The sequence below is a fragment of the Penaeus chinensis genome, chromosome 18 (genome assembly GCF_019202785.1).
Source record: "Penaeus chinensis breed Huanghai No. 1 chromosome 18, ASM1920278v2, whole genome shotgun sequence".
NCBI lineage: Eukaryota > Metazoa > Arthropoda > Malacostraca > Decapoda > Penaeidae > Penaeus > Penaeus chinensis.
The window spans coordinates 13,247,466-13,259,965 of record NC_061836.1 but is presented as its reverse complement, the minus strand read 5'-3'; the positions used below and the strand labels follow the sequence as shown (position 1 = coordinate 13,259,965).

Sequence of the window (12,500 nt, the reverse complement as noted above, 5' to 3'; positions counted from 1 at the left end):
GGTTTTCTAACTGTCGCACACGCTAGAGTGGAGAAAAGGCACTGATCAAATGAGGAAATCTTGTCATTGTCTACCTCTAATATAGAGTCATAACACAGAAATACATTTCTGAACAAACACATTAATAAAAAAAAAAAAAAATAATCAAAACTTAAGACAACTAAAAAAAAAAAAAATATTTCTTAGCCGCCCCTAAAACCTGATTCTACCTTTGCTTCTTTTTGGTGTTTACACTGCAACAACTGATGTTCTAGCCTCCAGTGCTCTCTCTCAGCTTCTAACTGACTTAACTTTGATGAAGCAAGTGCCAACTGCTTCATCAAAGAGGCTTCTGCATCTCCAAGGTTGGTAGCATCACTAGGACTGACTAGTGTTCCATCTTCCAAGGTAGAGGATCCATCCTCCTGTATAATGTAATTCAATAGTGGACATCACACTTATTAAACAAAATATCAATATCAACATGAAAATAATGCAAAACATATTAATAACACTACAATCCACCACCTACTTGTAAATTAGAACTTGAATTATTTTTTGATTTGTTAAGGCTGTATGGCATTCCTACATATGGTGATGATGGCGTGCTTGGCGTTGAACCACCTCTACTCCAAGATGGTACAACTTGTTCTTTAAACACAGTAGACATCTGAAATATCAGATGATTCCTTAGCAGGGAAGTCCTTGATGGAAAATAATAAGAAGGCAGACACAGTAAAGAGACTTGACATGTAAAACATTATGAAAAAAAGAGAAAAAATGTAAATGATAAAGAGGCAGATGAGGACTAGGAAGATTGAAAAATATATAGGGATATTAGGGAATAATAATAAGACATAAAAAAGAAATAAAGAAAAAATAAAGCACATAATATATTTCAATAAAAAGACAAACAAAGCACGAATACATAAGGAAGAGTGAGGCAAATCCCAATGATAAATACATAAGGAAAGGTTGGGTAAATTCCTTTTATAAAGATTCATCACAGTCAAAAACCCAGACCATGTGTGAGACAGACCTTGTTTGTTACAGAGGAGAGAGTATTCAATACATTAATTATTTCATCATTTGCTGCCTTTGCTTCTCCTGATGTTGAGGGATGATCTTTCTCACTTGCTGATTTCTTCTGGTATGTATTTCCTGCTTCTGTAAACAGAACCAAGTAAAAAATTAATAATTTTGTTTTTTTTAAGCCTTACCAAATTTTTTATTTTACCATAAGTGCACTGTTTTATTTATGTAATAAACTGATGCAATACTGATTTCTTTTTCATGTATGATTAATACATCTGAAGAAGTAAGGTTTTAAACACAAATCTTATATTCTCTTCTCCCTTGCTGTGCTGTATCGACTAATAGCCACATAAATGGAGAGTCACAAATCAATCATGAAAAACTAACTTGGTAGGCAATAGTCAGCATTTAATTCCTGAAATTTCACCTTAAAAAGGAAAATCTACATCAAGGGAAGTTAGTTTAATTCAATATAACAACTTACTTTCAGGGTTATAACAATATGTGTGGCTTAACTTTTTTTTTTGAAAAATTATTGGTATTATCATACAAGTTACCTCTTAATGCTGCATGCAGATTGTTTAGTCGATCACTGAGCATGGAGATAACACGACCCTGGGCACTTGGAGGCAAGCTTGAGTTTGAGGTGCCTGCAAAGGTAAAAGTCTAGCTTTGATATATATATTTCTTGGAGACTGAAGAATAGCAAAGAACAATTAATGAAAAGGAAATATTGTTTATTTACTATCTTCTCGCTACTACAAGGAAATACTCATTACTTCTTATTTGCAAGTCAACTACTGATAAATCAGTAACAAAGAAAACAAAACCAAGACAAAAACATGACTACTAACAGGGTGATGTTCACTGAAAATTTGTTTGATGATGACTTTAATTATATTTAGCATCACCGTCAAAGAAATTTTAGCTAAAACCATAAATATACAATATCCTACTCTGGTTAGCAAGAGTTGCCACATATGGGGCCAGAGATCCCCATGCAGATACCAGTCTGCTGAATGCTGCACTCCATGCTGCTCCTAGACGGTCACCATCAACCTGACCTCTACTCCCTTCTGATACCCTGAAATTGGAAGTTTAATCTATAATAACACGGTTGTGCACACTACCTGTATCATCATCAACATCAACCTTCAACATACTTCAATCTTATGATCTACTAACCAGTGAACCACTAAGGGCAAGACCTTCCGCAATATGGCTCCACAGGATGTCACATGACGACTGACTTGTGAGAGCCCAGAAAGGGTTTCTAAAGCAACAAACCCTTCCCCAGAGGCATTTTCTGCCAGTTGGTGATAAGCTGCTGCTAAAGAATGCCAAGGTGCTGCTGCTGAATTCAAGGCATCCATTAACTGCCAATAAAGTATATTTAAATTATTCATAACAATCTTTTAGATTGCCAGATTAATAAATAATACTGAACAAATGGCAGAGCATATTTCAGCCTGATCTGTGTCAGGTAAAAACCTAGCTTATAACAGTAACCAGAAAACCATTAGATTATTCTTCTTCAAAGTTTGAAAAATCACCACCTTTCCATTAATCTCTAAAGTCCTATTAATCATGTTGATGGCTCATTGGAAAAAGTTTGTAGTCCTATTGACCACAATAACAGAAAGCCTGTCAAAAACTGGCACAATTTTTTTCTGCATTGTTTTTTGTTATGATTGAGATATGTGCAGTATCCATTAATATCATTTGATAATCTTTGGCAAGTTTCATTAGTCAAACCCATGATATCAATACCCCTCACTACTGTGTGATGCAGTGGTAGCGTTCTCAGCTAGTAATCCTCCTGGCCAACATTCAAATCCCACACCACCAGTGGATGGTAACCCCAGCCATTCTTTACAAACAGGGGGTAATTTAGAAGCAAACAGACAGCCTGTCATACCAAACATAATCATTGTAACAAATGGAATTAACTAAATCATTTGTGTCCTGTGTGGTGCAGCAGTAGCAATCTTGTCTAGCAATCTTGCTGACCTGTGTTCAAATTCCTCGCCACCAGTGGATGGTAACCCTGGCCATTCCTTGCACACAGAGTAATTTAGAAGCAAAATAAAACAGACAGCATGTTACACCAAGAATATCCATTGCAACAAATGGAATAAAACCAAAGTATTATTATTATATTTATCATTATAATCATCACTACACTTATAGGCCCCCAAATTTGTTATTGCCTCTGTCTTTTTGTGAATGAAATGTAGTGAGTGTGTAGTAATTCTTGGGCTGAATGGCATGTTTCCATACAATTACATATCAGAGTTACCTCCTGATATGTCAATGTTATTTTACTATTATTACATTGTGACACACAAATACATCTAAATACATATCTCACTGTTTTATATGATAAAAAATTATCTGATAGCTGTTACTGCCATATTCATAAACAATCTATCCCCAAACACAAAGGGTATCTGTGATAATTTTTCCATTTTCCATTCTACTAACACTTATTGTATCTGAGATATAACAATTAACCCAATGAAGCTGGAAAAATTCTGTGCTCATTTTAGATTTTTCTTTGTGAAATGGCTCTTCACATCACCTTACCTGATTTCACCTTTCCTTGAACTTATGTTTTTTTACTAATACTATCAATATCTATAGTGTTCTTTCTATTATAGACATTACTATTAATAAAATGGTATTGACATTAGTAATGGTAATATAAGATGACATAACATATTTTTGAAAATTAAGGGAAAGAGTAAACAGGTGAGACAAGTAGTACTCATACTTGGCTCATTGGTGACTTAGGACAAGTGGAGCCATCTGTGTGTAAAAAACAATTAATAAATTGAATTCACAGTGGGCACTGCTTGGATGTATATGACATGACCGTCAGTTTTGGGTTAAATATATATTTTCTGGTGCATAAAATTGAGCACTTCAAATGCCAGCAACCATTTTCTTTGGTCAGCTAGACAGACAGTCAGATAAGCTGAGGGTCTACAATTTGGGGGGATTACTGCCATTTCATGTCTAAGTCTCTTTGAAGAACTAACCAATTAATATTTTTATTACATACTACATTAATTAATGTATACTTAGATTATGCTTTAAATGCCATGATGTATAAGAATATAGGATACACGTTACACTTTCCATGAAATAAGTTGTAATAATAAAGCTGAGCCAAACGACAATACAGCAATCACAGAATGGAAAGAGAACAATTCTTGTAAATCCAGAAAACAAAGCACAAATGTTTAACACATCTTCAAAATCTCTTAATGGTACTGTTCAAGTAATATACCATTAATAGCGAAACTATCTGGACTGTTTAAACCTGGGAGATTCATAAATCTCAAGCTTGACATCAAGCCTCACTATCACTGCATGAGACATGAAGTACATTTTTCTAGATGGGGCACAATATGGTAAATACATATTTAAATATATGTTGTCTATATAAATATAGAAGATATAGAACTTACCTTTTGTTTCACTTCTGAGAGCTGTTCATACAATTTCACTCTAGTACTGTAGGTACATAAAAATTTGGCAAATGAAGTACAAAATTCTTGAATCATGCTGTCAAATGAATCTACAAGACTTCTAGCACTGGCACCTGTAGCTTTATCCCTCCCATTTTGAACTGGGATACTGAGATTAATAGCCGATAACTCTGAAATGGAAAAAAAAAAAAATTATTGATTATCTTTTCTATCCCACACTCAATATTGTCAATTGTATTAAATTAAGTAATGATAAACTTTAACACACAGAAAAGTAAATTCACTGAGCATAAACATAGGCTTCACTATTACCCAAAGGACTTTTTTTGCTGGTACACATTGTATAAAAAGTTATCAGGTAGCAATATAATGAATGTAAGAAAATATTTTGCCATCCTAATATATTAAAATGAGTTAACCAAAGAAAAAATATTTACCAAGCAAACACCTCCTTACACAGTAAAGGGTTCCATTAACAAAATGTTCTGAACTGTAAAATGTTTTACATATCAGTACTCAAAATGAAATTAACCTGTTGAGTAAGGCAATGCCCACACAGCTTCACTATGGCACCCTCATCTAGCCTGATCCTGGCATCACACATTTGTCTTAAGCCAAAAAACTGGCTTGGAGTCAATGTTGATCCAGCAAGATTTCAATTTATTTGTTTACTTCATCATCTCCCAAAGGATTATAAGGTCAGTAATTCCTTCTCAATTATTTTCAAATCCTAAGGTAACATTTTTGATATCTCATTCTGGAAAGAATACATTAGTAACAAGCATCTCTTACTTTCAACCTACTTTTGCCATGAAGTGGGTGATGAGTTGGCTTTTCTTCTTTGCTTGATGGAACATCATGTATGGTTGAGGTGTTAGGAACAGCTGCATTTTTCAATTTCTCCTGGAGAACTACAACTTGTTCTTTCAGTGATCTCAGTTCAGATTCCTTGTGTTGTGCTACAACCTCCTGTCGCACACGTTCACTTTCCAACTGGTCAACAACTTCCTGTAGGAAAATAATTAGTCATCACTTTGGGAAAATCTTATCTCCATAGACTGCCAATGAGACAAACATAAATGCAATGAGCACTTCTGTTTTCATAATCAAGATATAGAAAAAAGTTTGGAAATCAAAAATTTTCTCATCTAAAGGTTTCTATAAAATGTGTCTCCAAAAACATTCTATAAGACAAAGGAAAATATAAAACATCTAATCTTACATTTGCAGACTTCTCTCGGTGCTGAAGCATATCTTTGTTCTTTTGTATTTCCCTTTCTGAAGCTTCCAGCTGTGATTCAAGGTCAGCCACTCTTTTACGATAATGAGCCTCAATGTCTGCTAGCTCTGACTGCAATCTTGCATTTTCCTGTATCTTCAGCTGTAATGGTAGCAAAAATGTAAGTGGCATAAATGACTTTATCATACTATTAGGTGGCCCTCTTTAATCCACTGCTGCTGTGTAAATGAAGTGTCATCTGTAGTTTTCTTTCATGAATTTTGTTATACACATGTTCAGCCACCAAGAAACCAATTAGTATGCCTACAAAACCTCACCAGATTTCCCCTTTTCTTGAGATTTGTGGATTTTTTTCTAATGTTATTAATATTGGCATTGTTATTATTATCACTGGGATGAAAACAAAAACAGAATTATTTTGAAAATCAAGGAAAATAAACATGTGAGACTAGGACTAGTAATTGACTCCTTAATGATTAAGAACTTCTGGAGCCATCTATGTGTAAAGGCAATCAATGAACAAAAAACACTGAGGGCATAGCATGTGTTTTTGTCAGCCAGGTTAACCAAAGATCACTGTTTGACAACTTGTATAATAACAATTCACCTTTTTTTTCTTTGGGCATCAAAATCTGATCTTTAATATATGGCATTGTAATATACTGTGAGGCTTCTACTTCAGCAGTTACAAGTTTATCTATATTAACAATAGTACTAATTCTTACCTGTAATTCTTCAGTAAAAACATCTTGGTCACTTGGAGTGCTTTCAGTTACACTGTCAGATTTTCCTCTCCCTCTTTTGGTTTTCGACTACAAAAAGAGAAGAATCAGTTAATTAAAAAAGGTACCTTAAGTATACTTTTCAATTTCCTGTCCATGTGGGACTGATTATCTTATTGACTTACAAATGATAGGGACAGCAATATCTATGACATCAGTAATGATTTTTCTTAGAGGTCTGATGTGAAGTTCTGAAAAAAAAAATGTTAACAGATCTATCAAGTGGTTCTTGTATCAAGTGTTTTTCCCATCAGTGCCTTCTGCTTCTCTGCCCTTGGTGGCCTGTGTGGGGGATAGAGGAAAGATTTTCCTGATATCCTGATTTTCCACAAGCCTGCCCTTTGTTTGAGACTCATAATTGCAGTTTACTGATGAGCAAATGTAATGGTGACTATCCCTTGGGGTTCCATTGGTCCATGGACCTAACTGACTAAGGGGATTAAAGTTGAAGATCACACATCTACTAATTTCTGATGCAGTTGTCTATACTGTCAGTTTGTGGCAGTTTTGTTTCTACTGTTTATAGCTGGAATTTTTTAGTTTGTGGTATTTTTATGTCATATATGGAGATGGTTTGTCTACACCATAAAAACTACTTAATCTGGGCCAGTTCTTTATTCTATTGCTATATTTGTATTCTTCTCCCTTCCTTTCCAAATGAAGTATCTAACCGATGGAAATTGCAATAATTCTGTTAAACAGGTCTGGTGTGTCAATTCCTATCCCTGCACATAGGGTTTGCTGGGTAGTTTTGCCTTCAGGTTCAGTTGCCATGGTGTATTTTCATGTAATTTTTGTCTTCTCTGGTTTTTAAGTGTACCTTGTCACCTGGTTCCACAAATCAGATGATACATCTGATGAGGTTATTATACCTGATTGCTATAACCTTTGTATCAATATCTGCCATTTTTTCATATGACAGACCTGTGAAACGGAACTACATTCTTGAACATCAACTGCCATCTCTTTCAATGGACATTTAAAAAAATCACACACCTTTTAGGGATTAAGAAGATATACATATTATCAAATATCTGAAGAAAGTTTGGGTGATTATATCACTAATATGAGTATCTTACCTGTATTTCATCCAGATCTTCTTGAAGAAGCATTAGCCTCTTTGTAAGCTGTTGATTCCTAAAGGTCAAGGAGTCATTTTCTTGTTCTGCTTTCCGTAGCTGCTGATCACGAGACTTTAATAACTCCTGAAAAAGTATAATGATAATACTGAAAAAAGCAAAATATAATGGTAACAACATACTGTGTGAAAGAGGAGTAACTAGTAAATATTTATGACAATTTTAATCCATACTGTTTAATGACAATTTTAATCCATACTGTTTAATGTAACAAATTGAGAGTAAAAACCTCAAAGGTGTTCTTTCACGTAAGCAAGGTAAATAAATAATTAAAAAAACATGAAAATATGAAAAAAGAGCTTAAAGTTTCTGAACAGCTTTTCCAAAAGCTTTCCTTCTAAGTGATATATCCAAATTAAGAGTGATCAAATTCCCTTACACATGCCACATGCCTGCAGAGACGAATCAAGATAAAGCTTCTATGCAGCAATGGACAGACTGAGATATTACTGTTTAGGAATGTGAATCATATCTTACACATGTAAGTATATGCAACAAGAAAGTTATACTGAATACATACTGATAACTGTTGAGTCTTTCCTTGTTCATCTACAACACCTTTCTTCAGGACCTGGTTTTGGGCACGCAGCTGAAAATTAAACATATATATGAATATATAAATAGCAACCACATACCACTTACTACAACAGGAGCAAATTTTGCCTTTACATATATAAGCTAATGAGAAACATCAATATAAATTGATACACATTCTATCCATTTCCTTCAATAAAATTTCAATCTGAGCAATGCACATGAGATTTTCCAAAAGTTTCCAGCATCTAAACTTATTTGCTTCCTAGTCTTAATCCGGCTGGTCTCTTGAACACCTACATCTAGGAAATGCTTTAGAATCTATTGATCAGTCTATTACACAATAAATTCCAACTTTGCACAGCCCAATAACATGCAAAATTAATAATCTAAAATCACAGTGGGCATGGAATGCATTTTTGCCATCCCAGCTTTATGGGTTAAACCATTTAATTACTAGTATCATTATTATCCCTGTTATTTTTTATATTCTCCTTATTATCTTTTTTAGAAAAAAGCTAAAAATGAGAAGAATTATACCTCAAGAAGTGTATCATTTCAACCAGAATAAAAATATGAAATCTACATGAAATTATTCGAGCAGTAAACCATAAAGTCTACAAAGGCTTTTTCATACATTTTGCCTCAAGCAAAAAACATACAGCAAAAGTTTTATGTCATAATTTTTTATTCAAAAAGGAAACTAAAAGGTGCATCAAATAAACAATCAAATCTTATCTTACCAACTTAATCTAATCATACAGAAACAATACCAATCCCATCTATTATAACAGTAAATAAAATCTACTACAGTTTACATAAGAATTCTATAAATGACCACAATTACAGTTACCTCCTTTAAATGGCATCGTTGTGATATTCTTTATCATTTCAAGTAAATGAGATAATATTTCTAACACACAAAAGAAATTTTGGGGTGAGGGTGGTCAGACTGGAAAACCTTATTTCACATAGCTACCCCTTCTTAAAAAAAAAAAAAAAAACATTCCACATCTATCCATGACCATGATCACAGTTATGTATACTTGCAATCAAATGAAAATATCAATGTACATCTACAAATATGCCATGAAACTCCCTGGTTGAAATTCTAATAACGATATGATCTGTTAGTATCCATTTGATTATAATGCATTCTCTGGATTCTGTGTTATACCATTTTCCTTGAACATAACTTATCATTCTTCAAACCTTGAGAATTATTACATGTTGTGGTAAAGCTACACTCTGGCCTGTTCATAATTACATATCAAATATAACTATGATTCATGGAAGCTATCATTGCTTCTATTGCATCATGCCAAAAGATGAACAAGATATGAAACATTCTGTGTAAAAGCTGTCTTGGTGACTACATGTTCAAGTGTTTGGACAATCCACTCAATATATTTACAAACAGAAATACACACATGAATAATCAGCAAATACCTTGGCTTACAGGGCCACTTGAGTTGCATTTAATTTTGGTATTATGACAATGGTAATTTTAACCACATACAGTACTCTGTCAGCAAAATGATTGGCTACTCAAATGGATTATATATCAGAGCTGTAAGTGTAAAAGCTTCCATAAATAGGCTGTATAATATTCTCTTTTACACTGCTTATATGTTATATTAACTGAGAAGTTAATGTAACAAGATATTCCAAGGTATATACAACCAAAATTAATTAATGATCTGGATCAGGCCAACTTTATTAGCCTGATGCAGAATTTGATTTAAAGGACCCCTACTACACTGACATTGCCAAAACTACTTTTATAAATCATAGCTAGTTAGCCTATTTGCATAATAACTGTGTTTCTATTACTACCAATGACATAAGACCCCAGAGGGACCCTAAGCAAGCACAGTTTGTTTATGGATATGGCCAAATTTGATTTAGAGTGTAATAGGTAAGAATCATACAATACTTATTTTTATTAGAGTAATTAATAGTAGATTTTGATAATTTTAGAGGACAGATAATAGAATTACATGGGGCAAAATTTTTGAAAATCTAAAAAAAAAAACAAGGTATAAGAATTCACAACTCAAACTAAAGTAATCACACAGAATTAGACCACATCAAGCCATTGCAGTAGCTAATGTACTGCCCACACCAGCAAAGGCTAGCAAACACACATCATGTCTACTATAGCAAGTGAGAATTTGGACTGGTTTCTTATATGATGATAAACTGTCAAAGTGTATAAGCTTTATCTTGCCAGAATATAAGTGATAGACTTTACTTGCCACAACAACCCCTGAGTCAATTTAAGAATCCTTATAGACCTTCTTCACTTTGCATATTACTCTACAATAAACACAGGTGACTCTCACTTCCATTCCTTTAGGGGTCATCCTTTTTTTTTATAAGTTTCAGGATCATACAAATCATATGGTGGGAGGGGAGGGGTCAATCTCTGGCATACACTTTTTAGAACATCATAAAAATGACAAGCTGGATCAAACTGGAGATCCTGTGGCAGTCATAATTTTATCTTTTTGCTCTATGCATTCTGGAGGGGGTATGGGCGCTTTTTTTGTATGCTTGTGAAAATGAAAAAATGTATGACCCCTTAGTGGACTGTACTGTTTATTTTTCTGTGTCTTTGCCCGATCTTATTCTAGGCTTAAATTTAGCACATTCCCAGGACTTTGCGGCTTCCTGCTTTTTTAATATATGTGACATGCAAAAGCAAAGAATTTCCACTCTTAATTATGTGAAGCATTGCCTCATGTATTGGTTGTCTCTAAACCAGAAGGGTAGTTGTCCATTCATCGGAGGCAGTGGTGACTGCTTTATCCACCATAACCTTCAATGCATTGTCTTTATATTCTACATAGCATTTCTATTCCACTTCCTTTATAATTTCTCTATGACCTCACATGATTTTCCAAATCATTAGTAGAAACACTTGGTAATGTATGGCAGACAAATTGAAGTTCAAGAGCCAGAGCTGCACTATGCACACACACAAACCATCATGATTAACATAAAAGGGACTGAATGTTTAACAAAGCAGCCAATAATCCGAGGTATCCAAATACTCTATGACTCATACTTAGTATATAGGAAAGGTAATTAAATTACAGAACGTGAAATTACAATCCACTTTATGAATGACAAAGTTCCTTCTCCCTGCCCATCTTCCATGCCTAATCTGAAAGCGTTTACAGATTTCGTGGCAAAACTAAGCCCTCGATCCTCTAAACAGCCCACAGAGCTCATAAAAAGACTTACTTGTCATCAAAACACTGTCATTCTCGAATGACAACCCTGCTCACTCAGCTGACATCACACACACCAAAGAGAAGCCCTTAAACACAAGCTATAAACTATACCAAACCCATATTTCCCCCACCTTGGAGTACTCAGCAGCAAGCTTTTGATACTTCGCTTGAATATCAGGTGACTCCATGGCTGTCAACGTGTGGAGCTGTGGAAGTTGCACATGAAATAACCGAGCCGTGAGATCTGACACTCGCTCCCACAACAACACTTCGTCTCCACCTCCAGCCTGAGGCCCGAGACCCCCGCCGGAATCAGGAATGAGAACTCCTCGCTTCTATTACCCTTTGTGTCTTAAAGGGACTTCTTTTCTGCCTTTTAGAATTATTTTCTCTGTCTTTTTAATGTGTCTCTTGATAATCTAATGTAGAGATTCGGTTTATATTGATGTCGGTGGCGATAACAATATTCTAGGACGATTTTTCAAATGACAAAGCTTTCCTTTGTGACTTCTTTATCACATGGGAAAATACACTTGCTTTCAATGTTAAATGTATTCAAACATATTACTTTTTAATTAATTTCTACAAAGTCAAATGATTCGTATTTCTTTTAGTTTCCCTTCCTATACTGTCACATTTCATATTCACAGATCAATGCACAATACTTCCATTCTTATGCATGTGTCAGACGTTTTTTTTTTTTTTTTTTCAATTTTATACAGGGGTGAAACGGCATAGAAATAAAACAAGAGTGATTGCGATATTGAATGAATGGTGATTTTTCGCAGCTGGACCTTGCGTAATTGCACGACATTATAATTTGATAACATAACTTATACCCGTGTTATCCTAATCCTATAGTAATTGCTTATACTAATAATGTTAGGTAGCATGTGAACGATATCTAACGTCTACTGTTGTAAATCCAATTATATAGTATATACAGTGTTCTACCGCGCTTTCGGATACGCCCCCATTCGCCGAAAAGGATGTGCCTCGAGTCATCCTGTCTTTTCTCCCCCCTTCCTTCTCTCTCTCTCTCTCTGTCTCTCTCTCTC

General features: G+C 34.5%; 1 protein-coding gene across 1 annotated transcript in view; it reads right to left on the bottom strand.

Moving 5' to 3' along the window:
• The window catches only part of LOC125034574 (protein phosphatase 1 regulatory subunit 21-like), a 17,670-nt gene extending 5,900 nt beyond the window's left edge, over positions 1-11,770 (bottom strand). Inside the window, exons 1-14 of the mRNA XM_047626471.1 lie at positions 11,574-11,770; positions 8,190-8,258; positions 7,610-7,735; positions 6,474-6,560; positions 5,731-5,889; positions 5,312-5,516; positions 4,488-4,678; positions 2,200-2,390; positions 1,971-2,098; positions 1,572-1,664; positions 1,019-1,146; positions 512-649; positions 210-404; positions 1-22 (exon numbers count right to left, since the gene is read on the bottom strand). The exon at positions 1-22 is cut by the window's left edge and continues 92 nt beyond it. Coding sequence (XP_047482427.1) covers positions 1-22; positions 210-404; positions 512-649; positions 1,019-1,146; positions 1,572-1,664; positions 1,971-2,098; positions 2,200-2,390; positions 4,488-4,678; positions 5,312-5,516; positions 5,731-5,889; positions 6,474-6,560; positions 7,610-7,735; positions 8,190-8,258; positions 11,574-11,630 — 1,789 coding nt within the window. The 5' untranslated portion in view covers positions 11,631-11,770. The remainder of the gene's footprint in view (positions 23-209; positions 405-511; positions 650-1,018; positions 1,147-1,571; positions 1,665-1,970; positions 2,099-2,199; positions 2,391-4,487; positions 4,679-5,311; positions 5,517-5,730; positions 5,890-6,473; positions 6,561-7,609; positions 7,736-8,189; positions 8,259-11,573) is intronic.
• Between the last annotated feature and the right edge of the window lie 730 nt (positions 11,771-12,500).